Source organism: Sinohyriopsis cumingii, chromosome 1 (assembly GCF_028554795.1).
Source record: "Sinohyriopsis cumingii isolate HCF-2022 chromosome 1, ASM2855479v2, whole genome shotgun sequence".
NCBI lineage: Eukaryota > Metazoa > Mollusca > Bivalvia > Unionida > Unionidae > Sinohyriopsis > Sinohyriopsis cumingii.
The window spans coordinates 7,137,114-7,152,196 of NC_142961.1; the positions used below are offsets into that span (position 1 = coordinate 7,137,114).

The window sequence follows — 15,083 nt, forward strand, 5'->3', positions numbered from 1 at the left end:
CACACCAGATTGCAGCTGGTTAAAAATTTCATATCCTGATGGACAAAATGTAGGACGGAGAGGTCTGACTTTTCCCAGTTCACTAGAATGCCTGGATGATCAAAATGAGAGAGGAGATTGTTCCTGCGTTGGGGTAGAATAGAACTTACTGTATATTTCTTGACGATGTTGTCCAGGTATTCTGTTATCATTGTAGCTGATGTTTATCAGAATACTGTGATAACATAATCCATAATCTCAGTAAAAGCCCAAGAGATGATGCTTAGGCCAAAGGGATATGCTGTGTCTTGGTAAGCAAAATGGCGAAAAATGTTTGGGAAGGATTGGGATGCGAAAATATGTGTCAGTAAGATCGAGCCTGCCTGACATCATACTCGTCTCATCGAACAGAGAGGCAGAATGAACTTGCTGTCTCCATCTTCTCCATCTTGAATTCTGGAGGTGCAATAAATTGTTTGAGGTAACTCAAGCCAATGATGGGTCTGAACTTGTTGTTTGCTTTCTGAAAAAGAAACAGTCTTGACTTGAATAAAACCCCCGTGATTTTGGTCTTTGCACAAGCTCCCCCATCTGGGATTTTTCTGATGGGTGACTGTATCTCCTGTTGTAGAAAGGCATCCTTCTCCCAATATATTGGTGAACACATGACGAGGGAGAGGACGAGATGGGAGAGAGTTACTGATGTAATAAGCAGGAGTTATTGTGCTTTGTCTATTGGAAATTGGAAAAGATGATTTTGTAGAAGGGCTGGATTTCTGAGGTAACAAGCTAATGTAATGTGATTGGGGAGCATATTTGAAGGAGCAAGCAGCATTCATGATGAAGTCAAGGTTGCATGATCGTTAAATTTCTCAAAATACCTCCTCAAACTGCGATACTGCTTTCTCTCTTTTAGTACACTATCTACAGTGAAAAAAAAACCTTCAGTTTTGAAATCTGGAGCTGGCATACAGGACTGAAAGCCTGAAATAAATGAACTGTACACAGAGATGCTGTTATATTCCCCATCTAAACACCTGGTTGACATCTGCCTAAAAGCCAAAACTAGATGAGGAAATCTTGGTCAACAGCATGCTTTCTGTAGAAATTTCTTCCAATGCTAATGATTGCAAATGCTATGAAAACAACTGTTTCAAGGTTTATCCATTTTTTAAATCTATTTTTAGCATCATCTGTCCAATATTGTGAGGCCTTTATGCCAGGACATTTTCTCCAAAAGTTGGTTAACATTAATGAGTTAACGTTGATAAGACATAAGTTTTACTGCTTTAAGGAATCTGATTATATTTTATCACTGACTGGCACCATCTCTACGAATCTGGTGAACTGGCATCATTTGTACAAATCTCCCCATTTCCAAAATGGTAAATTTGACAGATTTATCCAGCTGATGAGCTGATATAACCCACTGCAAATCCAACAATTGATAATGCGGTAATGATGCTTCTTAATTATTTAAGTAATCTACAATTAGAATGCAAAAGGCAGTATAGGTGTGAAAGCCCATCATGTAACCCACAGACTTCTCAAGATCTTCCAACTCTTTCAATGATCCAGCACTTTTTACTTTGACAGTGTTAATCCACTGTAACATTTGTCCATCACACCGCATGATATAATATGTAGCTGTGTGTCAGCAATACAAGACCATAAAACAATATACCTGCAGTCCAGACCCAAATTTGTACCAAAGGATTAGTCACTGATAAACCCCTGATGCTTTGTATCATAAACTTGACTAAATTATTTAAGTTATGGCCAATTAATTAAGTCAGAATATATATGTATAATTTGTATACATGTGAAAAATCTTGATACCGGGATGCTATGTGTCAGCTTTGCTCAAATTTAATGGTTTTAGAGAAGTTGTTTAAAGGTTTACCAATTATTCCTTAACAGTGGCAATATCTGATGGTTAAAAACTTTAAAGACCTTCAAGGTATTTTACCAAATAGGATTAAATTCTCTGCAATACGTTTTGGTAAGTCACATAAAAAGTTCTATATTTTCATCAATGGCTGTCATCATATCTGATGGCCAATCAGCATCATTTGAATAAAACTGAAATGCCTTCAAGCCAGAATATTTCCTGAGAAGCTTGGTTGCAATGGATCGATGTCTTTTTAAGAAGCAGCTGAAAACTGCAATTGTTACCAGATATATGATGGACAACATAAGGGAGTTGCAGAGCCAACTGTAAGCTTATTGGACTTGTGGCCAAGTATGCTAAAAAGGCTGATATAAATTTTTAAAAATGTCCCAATTATTCTGAACCACACTGCCAGCCATAAATATCAGGGCAGCTTTCATTGCTTAAGACCCAGCAACATGGAAGACAATGACAAATCTAAATGAGACAAATGGTCCTAGCACTAACAAGGCTTCAGGATTCAGCAATATCCCGACATTTATATTAAAACTACTTGTAAACATTTTGATAATAATTTTTGGAGCATCTCTGAATATTATGAGCCTGTTATGCAACACCACCATTTCTGATTACCTATCCTGGTGTGGTTGTGAGCGTCCCTCCAAGCACTTAATCAATATGGATGCCAGTTGTCCCTGCTTCTCAGGTTCAAGTCGTGCATACCCCATTTTGATGTATATAATCGTGAAATTCTGTAAATAAAAAGACAACCTATCACATGCACTAAGCACAACTATATACCAGATCTGTAAATACAAAAACAACCTATCACATGCACTAAGCACAACTATATACCATATCTGTGTCCATAAAACATGTATGCCCCCAATGCAGAAACAAATATGTCCCAAAACTTTAAAAAATTTAGATTAGAAATTTAGAAAATATTTGAAAAATTGCTACAATGGCTTTAAAATGTATGAATACAAATACACATACTGATTTTCAATGTCAACCTCAAGTAGTTTTCACTAAATCATGCTAACAAAGCTTTTATAGAAAAACTGTGTAGAATAGTTGAACAAAATTACTCTAACAGCCAAGCAATCTTATCAGGAATTTATATATCAGCACAAATATGCCTACCATATTATATTTCACTGTTTCCAGTAGATTATGTTTAACTGTGCTAACTGTAAAAAGTATATGTTAAAGTAATGACAGTTCACAATATTCAAATATGTACAAGAAAAGAAAAAGTAAAGCAAGATCATAGCCTGTAAGTTAAGACCCTATCAAAATACTGATGTAAAATGTGTGACCATGACATAACAGTTAACTGGTTGAACAAGCATAGTGAAAGAATAAATTGTGTAGCCTCATAATGATGCATCCAATGAGTGAACAAAATCCATCATGGGGCTGCATCAATATCAGCAAATGACAAACCAAAACCATAACATCAATTTTCTATGACTGTGAACCTGACTCCATGATCAAAAGGTTAAGTGAATCAATTGTCTCAGCTTCATAATGATTTTTCTTAAGAATCAAGAAAATTCAACAAGAGGTTAAGGAAATAAAAGCAAATGAAAAAATGTAATATTTTCTATAACTGTGACCTTGACCCAAGGTCAGATTTGTGTGCAGACGTTAGCTTAATTTCATAATTATTCATCCAAAATACAAAAGAAAATCTATCAAAGAGTTTAGGAAATATAACTAAATGAAAAAAACTGATTACGTCTATTCCAGTGCAAGAAAAGTTGATGCTATGACCCAATAAGGTGGGCTCAACGAATATAAAAAAACAAGATCAGAATATTAAGTTTGTACTAGCTACCGAAAGGTGTAAAATATATATATAAACCTATTCTTTTTCAGAAACAACTGAACTGAGTGCATGAAATGGAAATATGGCATATTTGATACTAGCAGTTATAAATTAACACTAAAAAGTACAATCAATAAATCTGTTGATCCATGAAATACATAAAAACAGTACTGAGAATGATCCACAATAAATATGCTCATATACTGAAAATCCGAGCTCAGATTCAGATTTCCCATGTCACAAATATGTAGTAACTTTCAGCACGACATCTCCATAATAACAAAAGTTATAAGCATTTACACAGCCTCCATTGTAGGACGATGAATTTGCAAGTGAAAAAAACTAAGCTACCCTTCCTCACTTCAATCAGCCATAACATAATAAGTAATATGAATTTTTTGTTACTGAAAATTTTACAGGCAGCCCTCGTTTACACTGATGTATACATGGAAAATTAAAGATGGTCCTCTGGGAAGAATTTGGATGATTTGGTGTGCAATGACCCCTTTCCATTTAGAAGGACCAGTGATATCATTTGCTGGATGGATGCTGTGGCAACCATATTCAAGACCTGATCAGCACAATTTTTATTTAAGACCAACACAATTAAAAGTCTTTTGGTGAAAATCCCATGCCGAGATAACTTTCTACTCAAAAGGAGTAGCAATAAAAGCAATTTTAAGATGGCTGCTTTGGTGGCTATATTAAATGTTAGATCAGCACCAATTTCATTTAGGTCCCAAAAGACATCATAAAAAGACTTTTAGTGAAAAACCCATCCTGATATTCCCCTCCATTCAGGTGGAGTAGCAATAACAAGATTTCCGAGATAGCCAATGTGGTGGAAATACAGGTTGTCAAATTCAAAATCAAAAATAAATGGCATAGATTTAAGATCTCCTGCCTAAGAGAGGGTGCATGTATTACTACCATGACAATCATTGCTATGTTCAGACAGCATTATCAGGAACACTGGAGACCATATTTTCAATAATATCTGCAAAGTTACCACCACATATTGTCAGTATTGTGCAGCTCAGAGTTGAACTGCTTTAGTTATACTATATTTATTCTGATGCCTTTTTGTATCAACTAAATCCAGACAAAATCTAGTCATTGCATATTTCAAACACTGCTGACTGAAAATTTGGTTGTCTGAAAAGAAATCTTACCCAAGGAATACCAAAGTCAGTTGAACTAGGAATGATATTTCTTTAATGAAACAAATATGTCTAATCACATTCAGACTAATGTGATAGACATTCATGCCATCAAAAGGATTTATTGGTACTTCAACCAAATTCAGCATTCCTCGCCTACCATTTCGTTTCAACCAAATCAAACTGCAGCAACACTGTACATTTGCGAAATGGGTAATTTCTACATTTCTTGAAATTAAAGCTTTCATGATTCATCAAAGTCTGTTATCAATCCTTAATTATTGAGTAATTATGCCAGCACAGATTCAAACATTTTGTAAAAATTAGTCAATTTTAGCTGTATTTTCAAAATCGCACATTCTGCATGCAACCCTGCTCATGTATGGCTCCCATAAACAGTGGTATGTGAAGAACCACCTCTATAAATTAAGCAGACATATCAAAATTCCAGTCTTGACAGGTGCAACCATTCATTGCACTTGTACCATGTTCCCATTACTATGCTAAAACTATAAATCCTAGAACTTAACATTTTTCCAAAAGATTATTGATAAGCAAATACATGTAATTTTGACAAATTCATTTTAGTATGCTGTAACTCACAAAACAAAATAATGGCAGCTTAATGCAAGTATACTCTGTCAAGTTGAAAGTAGCCTGGCTAGCTGCAATGATCACTGTCATTTTTTGAAACTAAGACTTTTTATGTAATTAGTTAATTTATAAAATACAACTTCAGTGAAAATGCAGGCAGCAGTTACTGAAGAGTGGTAGCAACCAACTTTTGAAAAGACCATCTTAGTAATTGAAATGAATGCTAGAAAAGCATGTAGTTTACCTGGGAACAATTGGACTTCAAGACAAATGTATATGAAGCAATGTAATAGGGTGTTGATTGAAAATGACATAACATTACACTTAAAATGCAACTGAAATTTATGCAGAAATTATGGTACTGTACAAAGGACTTGTTTTTACTCTTGAATCCGTATGTTGCTAGGTTTAAGGGAAATCTGAATTTATATATGGCCAAAATATAGTGATACTTTTATAATTTTGCCAGCTGTTGATGTACATTACAAGGAAACTTCGTCACTGCCTTATTACATTCAGATACAACTTTATTTACTACCTTTTGTAGATTATAAATTGGTATAAAGGCAGTGATGGTAAAAATGATAACAAAAGTAACATTATAATTTGCCCAAATATTCTTAAGTGCTCAATTTCTGTACAACAATCCTTGCAGTGTTTTAGGAGAAGCAGCTATGAGAACATTTTTTCAAAGTAAGAATAATAATAATGATGACTTTGTATAGCGCCTAATCTTTAAAAGCTCTAAGCGCTTTACAACATTAGACAACACCTATAAGATAAGAAACATAATAATATTATTACAAAAACAAACAACATGAAATTAGAAAAACATTAAAAAAAATAAAAAACATGCTGAGAATATTTCAGGTAGGAAACATTATTAGGTCTTTAAGTTTGTTCTTGCTGTCAAAATAAATGAGTTTTGAGAGCCCCTTTGAATGTGATCACTGCGTCTTTGTGTCTAAGTTCAGTGGGTAATTCATTCCACGTTGCTGGGCCCTGGTATACAAAAGAACGCTGTCCATATGACTTTGTTTTCATACTTGGAATAATGAGTATACGATTGTCAGAAAAGGAGCGTAAGTATCTTGCTGGTTTGTACACATGAGTGAGGTGAAATAGGTATGTTGGACTAGAGTCCGACAGTGAAATATAGCACAGAGAACAAATTTTGTGTTTGATTCTGGATCGAATGGATAGCCATTGTAGGGTACAGAGCAGCGGGGAGGTGTGCTCTGACCGTGGTACTCTAAGTATGATCAGAGCAGCTGTGTTTTGAACTTAAAGAAGAGAACTCACTTAGTATTAATCATGAGAAAAAATAACACTACCGTTATAATTGAGGTACATTGTGGGTCTTGATACTGAGTAAGCAGGGCCTCCACTGGAAGCTGAACCTTTGGGCGACTCTTGAGTCTTTTGTTTACATGTACAAGAAGTTCCATGACCTGAAATGAAGGTTATAATATAAAGCACCCATTAAATTTAAATTCAAAACACTTCTGTTTTTTTACTTATATAGAAAATGTGAAGTAATTTTGGTGCCCACACTATATATCCTATTTTGGAGGAATATAGTGTTACCAGTGTTCCTCTGTGCCATAAAAGTATGTTTGTACATGCTTTATGAATCAAATTTTGATTCCACCCAATAACTTTTAAATAAATTTATGAACTGAAGAAAAAAAAATTAATGTCAAAAGAGACGGGTCCCATCAAAATGTAATAAGTTATGGAACCTATCTGCCTAATCACGTGCATTACAAATTATGTTCTGGCTCAAACTAAATCCATGGATTTATACCCATTATTAGACTGCACCAACATTAAACAAACCTGTGTCAAATATGATTTTCACCTTTTCCAGCAAAATTTGGTTGAGTTATGGCTGATGCCTGAATCAAAACTCTCCCTTGGCATCATGAGTTAATGTTTCTTTATCTACCATACACACATGTATTTGCTTATAAGTAAGGTCTAAATCCAAACCACAAAGACCCAGATCTTCCACCACATGTCAGGGCAGATCAGTATCTATGTTGTTTATTCTACTGATTACTCCTAACAAACTGCATAGAACCATATCTGACAATGCATTATGTAAGGCAGATCTGGGTCTGTTGGGCTAAACTTGTAAGCAAATATATTTGGCATACCACAATGAAGGGGCATCTGTGTCATCTGGACATATTCCTAGTTCTCCTCTGAAAATAGTTTCCTGACAAAAATAAATTGTTCTTATCAAGGAGACAGACCATTTAAACACAAGACACAATCATATTCCTAGAAAGTAACTTTTACCAGGGGCTAGGGGACACTTTGGATAAAACATTCATAGCTTTTCCTCTCTCTCTGTTATAGATGGCATGCATCTGCCCTATGTACATGTACAGGACTTTTACAAATCCACCTGCCTACTGCCCAGGACAAGTTCAAGTTCATCTCAAACTCAGTTTTGCAAGGTACTTGCCAACCAGCAAGTCCAAATTTCTGACAGAGAGAGAGAGAGAGAGAGAGGGACAGAAAAAAGTCATAGTTCATAAGGTTTCATAATATGCAAGCTGTTTATTCTGTGATCATGCCACAGTGCCTATTTCAGAACCTTTATTAATCTTCCAGTACATACATGTACTCAAACCAAGTTTCTCTCATCTTTCAATCCTTTATTTTAAATCTTATAGTCGATGTCTGTCACAAGGCATGTCACATTTTTTCACACCGATAATCTAAATATACTATATAAAGCAAAGTCTGACAAAGAGGAAATAAATATTTGTATTTTACCTTCTAAGTTACATTTTCATTGTAATATTTGTACATAAAGTGGATCTGCAGACTTTCAAGTCCTAATCTAGCTACAGGTAGTGCTGAAACTGCCAACTCTTAATAATCAGTTTGCAAAAGACTGTTTTGACAGCTGTAACCAATTTCAAGGCAACTAGGTGAAAATGGTTAATAATATAATCATGAATTTTTCTTTGTCAGCTGTGTCTGGACATAAAAAAGCACCGATTTCAAATGATTAGCCACATACAAATTTATCACTCACAAGCAGCGTTTATTATATAATATTTACATAATGTTTACAGAAAACCTACACATGTTGTCTGGCAAATAATTAAATGGATCAAACTAAGTGTTCTGAAATTATTCTCAAAACTGGCTTATCAGAGATTATTTATATGCATGTCACCAATTTCAAAGTGAAAATTGGATGATGTGGAAAAAGAGGCAGACATGTCAGTGGCAACACCCCAGGAAATAGTTGGCAGAATTCAATGACACTGAACTATTCCAGTAACTGACCAAGTTTTACCATGTTTTCTTACTATATTTGATACTTAAATCAGCATGATCATAAGAGGAAACAAAGATAAAGAAAAATGTTATGATATATTACAACCTGATAAAATACAGCTAACACAAAACTGTGTTCATGTCTGTTTAATGTCTTTTACATAAACATCTCTTTTTCAAAACAAATCTGGCCATTTTCAAAACCACCAACACCTATCCATATATTTTTATAAACATCTTTGCTCATTACTATTTCTGAATTCTGATCCTTTCTTCGCTTCCTGGTCTAAATATCTACATATTCTATTTACATACAAGTACTTTTTTGCTAAATTTAATTATCAAAATATTGTTTTAAAGGGCAATCAAGGATAAATGAAAATTAAGTTATATATTTGTAAAATAAACATAATGTGATTTCCTTGAAACATCCTATATTTTATTTTCTGATATTTGTTAAAAACTTGAGTTCTGATATTTTTCCGTTATATGTTCAGGCAAGCTTAAATCCCCACAATGTTAAATTCAATTTTAAAGTCAGTTTGCCCTGGGCAAGCTGACTTTCATCAAATTCATAAAGCCCTGCTGTATATACTAGCCTTTTTCCTGACCCCATCCTCAGTTGAGCCCAATTTCAGGAGAACCGGGGTCAGAAATTTTCCCAGTGTAGTCTGAAGCTGTTCATCGGTGTCTGCAGATCCAATTCTCAAAAAGACACGTTCAACCAGACCTATGATATTAAGAATATAAAGAAAGGATATAAATATTTATTCAATACAGCCAAACAAGAATACCAGGAGATGTGAATTTCAAGCCCATGTCCAAAGTACTGCTGTAAAATGTTACCTTGACCCCATGGTCAAGAGGTTGAGCAAGCATGTCAGATAATTAATTATTCAGGCTTCATAGTGATCCATCCAACATAAAAGGTAAATCCACCAATGGATTTAGGAAATAAAAACCAATGGATAAATTCTAACCAAAACCATAAAACAAACGTTCTGTGTGACCTTGGCCTCTATGTTAAATGAGGCAATTAAGCAAATCACAGAATGAGCTGTCTTATCTTCATAATGGTTCATTCCATTCATGAAGAAAATCCATCAAGGGTTTAGGAAATAAAAGTAAATGAAGAAATTTTAACCAAAGCAATAACCTACAAAGGCAATTTATCTAGAGTTGCTTGAGGCTTTACTCTAGCTGACACAACATGACCTTTCATGGTATGCTTGTCACAGCAAACTATTGCATTGGACATTTTATATCAGTGCACCGGTAATTGTGTTTTTACTTTGCTCTGAAATTGTAAATACCTAACTCATTAAAATGTAATCACAGTATGACAACACAGCAAACAAACAATACAGTTTGATTCCACGCTCACAATTAGGCTACTGACCATATTTACATAATGGCGCCACTGCATGAACATTGGCGGTTTGATCACACGCTGAATTAAGCACATCCCTTGGAGCTGAATCATGGGCACCATTTTTATGACAGCTCCAAAATACAATAAAGTTTTGGAATAATGCTTCAAAAATTATACTAATACCATAAAAGCTGGGTTGTAGTTTGCTTTGATGTAAGTGACCTTACACCATACCTGTCAACTTTCAAGCTGAGAGGAGACAAAAAAACTCCCGATTTTTGGGGTCACTCCATGCCTACCTCCAGATTTAGGGGCCCCGAGTGGCCAGGTTGTCTAAAGCGCTCACCGTTATGGATCACTGCCATCTCACCTCTGTCTGTGTGGGTTCGAGTCCAAGGCTCAGCTAGCGTGGGTACGTTGGAAAGCCTGCCAGTAGCTTCTCGTGGGTCGGTGGTTCTTCCCTGGGTTTTCCAGGGTTCTTCCTCCACCAGTTATACTGGCTGCCATGTATAGCCTATCTTGTGCTGAAAAATGGCGTTAAACCCTATAACAACAACAACAACCTCCAGATTTCATAATATCTTCCTATTTTTGGCAGAGAACTCCCGATTATTACATTATGTCTGAGATTTTCATTTCTTCTAAACAAGAAAAGTCCTACATGTTCTGTTTTATCAGCTGTGAATTATTGTTGTGACGAAATAATTACTTTACTATAAAGAATTCGCTTCTTCACTAAATAGAATGTTACGTTCAAACATTATTCTCATAAATTATTGATTTTTTTTTACCTCTACAATAATATAAAAATAGAAAAATAACTCAGAATAAAAAATCGTCCACATTTAATTTCAATCCCAAGATTGATCACTATGAATGCTTAACTCCATATGCTATAGTGCCATTCCCACAGAAGAAACTTACACAAGTGAACACCTGGCATTTTTATACCATATATACCAATGTTAATTACCACTGTTCAATTAAAAGAAGGAAAGAAAATATATACCACGCAGCAAATGTGTCCTCAAAACACAATACTAAATGCCTTACAAGTTGACAATAAGGGAATAAGGTCGGACATACAAAAAGGGGAAAACAGTTGCAATATGTATGGTACCATGAGGCTGGCTTTTTTGGTACCTTTAGTTCAACAAAATTGGGAACCATTTATTTGCCAATCAATTGCTGGTGCTTGCATAATGCACAATAGTGTAGAATGTGGTTTCTTTGAATTATGACGGAGGGCTAATCATTTTCACAAAACAGTTGCATCGATAAGGATTAACTTTTAATTAGTTGTGCTGGCTTTCTTGCTTGTTTTTTAAGACTAATCTTTAGTTATTGTACAGTTTGACCACAGCTAACCAAAATATGAAATAGGGCATGTCACAGGGAGAAACGGCGAGTCTTTATGCGAATTTCATGCATATTGGACCAGGAAGAGTGATCAATATTTAGTGAAAACAAGGCTTTAAAAAATGCCATGAAAAACCTCCAGATTTTAGGTCCCAATCTCTATTTTTTATTCAGTCTCCCTCCTTGGCTTTTGAAAAGTTCATAGGTATGCCTTTGACCCATTTTACAAAACTACGATAATCGTGCTAACACTATGGAATAAAAGGTAATTACATATCAATGTACTGGTATAGTTATCGGTCAAAATTCTCTCTTATCACAAGCCAGATTCAGGGTTTTAATGATTAACTGGCCTGTACTGCTGTCGCAAAACAAAAGACAAATTTGGCAACTATCAACATAGGAGACACAGAAACATCAAGCTTTCCATTGTGTGGAAAGTTATGTTCAGCTAAAACACAAAACTAAAATTGATTGATGTTGACCTTAGTTGATCTTTAAACGTGTGTACCTTTTTAAAAATATTACCTCAAGTTGTAGGATCACTTATATCATTGAAAATGAGTAGCTTGTGATTCAACGTAAATGCAACAACTATTAAGGTCTAGCTGAAATGTTATCTGGAAGAATGCAATTTGGTCGCAACAATGAATAAAGCAAAATCTGCATCTATGTTTGGGAAACAGATCCATATTATAAGCGACATAGTCACCCACTTTGCCTGGTAGCGTGACACCCGAATATATAAACACAGGTATAAAAAATATTGTAGTCTCATTGTATGTGCTGTACAATCCAGTATCAACCAATATGTGTCACTAAACAATTAACTATGATATTTATTGTAACCATCAGCATGTGGCCATTTATTTATTATAGTCTTTACATGCTACATGTACTAATTTAAGCCAATTTAGATTTTGGGCTGCCTCAGTGCCAGAACAACAAATGTACACTTCTTAATAAGGCTTCCAAGGGAAAGAGGTGACTCATGGAAATGAAAACCAATCTCCAGGTTCTTTATTGATTAAGCATAAGTAAAACTTTTGTAAAACACTCACAAATTCCAGAACAGTGTATAAAGATTATTCTGCAGATAATGAAACTAGCAAATAAACATTAAATTATTTCCAAAAACCAACAACTTTCCAAAACGAAACAATCATATTTCATTGCTTTTATACAAGTTTGATGCCAACCTCTTTTGATGATAGGTTCATTGTTATATATAAGATTGTAGCTGGCTTATTTTGATGAAGGGTGCATGTACTATTGAAGTTGCCATGAAAACCAACTTTTAAGGACCCAACATGTGCCTATTTATTAACACATTAACCCCTGGAGGTTTTTGTCATTTTCGCCTGAAATTCGAGTAGGAAATACATTTTGAAAGCCATTTCTGAAATAATCCCAAGAAAGCAGCTTCCATGTGATTTTCCAATAACATAATGTCTAGTTGTGTTAAAAACATCATTTTTCATTGGCTATTTGGCTCGCGCATAAGCAGAAGGGTAAAAGTTGGGAGTTCTTTTCTTCTTATGCTTAAGGGACCCAATATTTTTGTACTGACAACCACTCTTTTTTCCAAATGCCCAGCTTATCCTACTTTTTGCAAAGGTTCATCTGTCTTTTGAAGTTCATACCAAAATGCCTTAGATCTGAGACCAAAAAGTCTAAAATCCAGACACAAAATTGGATTCTGACAACAGGCGAATTTTGGGTGGCAAAAAAATGAGGTTTGTAGTGCAACTAGAAATTCTAGATTATTTTGTATCATTGTAGAGCTACATCTGTCTACCTTTCTATAATACCACCCACTTTAGAGTATCATACATGACCATGACGCTACAGAGCTTGGCAGTAGGCTACTACCTCCTGCCACGTAAACTCGTCACCAGGGGTTAATGTTTTAATGCAACAGCTGCAGTAAAGCCTGGCAGCAATATCAAATAACTGTAGAGCAAAGTATGAGTCAGAACTGGCAGACTATCACATAAATGATAAGAAAAAAAGGAATTTGTTCAAGTTGAACCAAGGGCTTCTGCTGAGTTATTATTTCAGCTTGACATCAACAGAATCATGATAAATTTGGTAAACAACTGTGACTTTGTATTTTCATTGATATAAGTGGTTTGTCGACATAAATATTGTCAATGAAAGTGGGTAGGACTGTACTGACAGACATCATTGATTAGATGGACTATTTTGGTGATGTAACATCCATTCCATTTTAGTTAAGGTGCATTTCACTGGCTTCAAATTCTGCTTCAGTGGTTTACAGTCCATTTATGTTATTTCCAATTCTGTTTCTACTATTTCATTTTGATACTTAACACATCTGTTTCTATAATTTTAAATTTTGTTTCAGTCTTTTATAACTCTGTTTCCGTTACTGGGATGCGCGTTTTGGAGAATTCCAACCCTGGTGATTTTCAACTCTTGTTTTGGTGATTCAATGATAATGATGATATTTTACCTGCAAAGGGATATGTCATATAGTGATTGTCAAGACCACTATTTAAAATATGTGTCAACATTCATGCAGGCGCCTTCGCCGATCTTAAATAATTAATTATTTGTTGCTCTGAAATTCAATACATAGTGAACGATAATAACAAAATGACGAAGTCTTCGAAAACAAAACTCGTTTGGCTGCTGACTATGATAACTTAATCTGGTCAACAAAGCTACGACCTCCCTTATTCCTTATATAATTGGGATAAATAACACGAAACTTACTACTTTCGTCTGTAGCCGACATTTCTTTATATATAGTTCATGCGAGATTATGTATCTAACGAACTATCAGAATCTCTGTCCGACGACAGCAGGCATGATGACTGTGCACTTAACGTTAACAATAAAGGTTGCCCGAATGAACTTAAGTTAATGTACACGCAAACGGACAAAAGATGCGGAAAACTACTAAGTACTCGTCGCGAGCTATATGTTAAAAAAAACAAAAAAACAATAACCTGTAGGAAAAAAGATGTATAACTGCTAACAAAATTACCTCAGATTACCCAATGACCCGTTCTGACATTGAACCCTGTCTATCATGCTATAAAAGAGTCTCATTAATAGTGCTGTCACCCGGACTACCAGTGGATTCCTGGACGATGAGTGTCGTTTGTGTTGATGACATGGGTCTATATCTTTAAGTTTTCGATGAGGTAGTACTTAATATAAAACTGCCTCTTTCATTTTCTCCATAGTTTCGTATTTCTTTTAACTGTCTAAGACCATTTTTCTCAAACTGTTCATTCCCAAAGTAGTGTCAACTTCTGCATACAAGATAACAATCGCTTTGATTGTCAGAGCTACTATAAACTGAAGTTCCACACGAACTTGGCTTGGTTACAAATATTAGGCATTCCATCCGATGAATTCTGTTGGAGGTGATGAAACTCCACAAAAAAAGACCAATGTCTGATGTAAGAGATCCTAGTATACTCATGTTATTCATCGTACCTCTGTTGACATATCTGACGGTGTAGAACGTACAAATGTTTCCACTCGTGCAACACAAGTTACTTCAGACCTTGTTAGCTATATATGATTTAATTTATATTTATTTTAATTTTATTATTTGTT

The 15,083-nt window shown here is 35.0% G+C and overlaps 1 protein-coding gene across 1 annotated transcript in view; it reads right to left on the bottom strand.

Moving 5' to 3' along the window:
* The window catches only part of LOC149806371 (proteasome adapter and scaffold protein ECM29-like), a 177,637-nt gene extending 163,263 nt beyond the window's left edge, over window positions 1-14,374 (bottom strand). The window contains exons 1-4 of the mRNA XM_089952249.1: window positions 14,229-14,374; window positions 9,358-9,488; window positions 6,793-6,909; window positions 2,504-2,622 (exon numbers count right to left, since the gene is read on the bottom strand). Coding sequence (XP_089808375.1) covers window positions 2,504-2,622; window positions 6,793-6,909; window positions 9,358-9,488; window positions 14,229-14,250 — 389 coding nt within the window. The 5' untranslated portion in view covers window positions 14,251-14,374. The remainder of the gene's footprint in view (window positions 1-2,503; window positions 2,623-6,792; window positions 6,910-9,357; window positions 9,489-14,228) is intronic.
* Window positions 14,375-15,083: the final 709 nt, after the last annotated feature.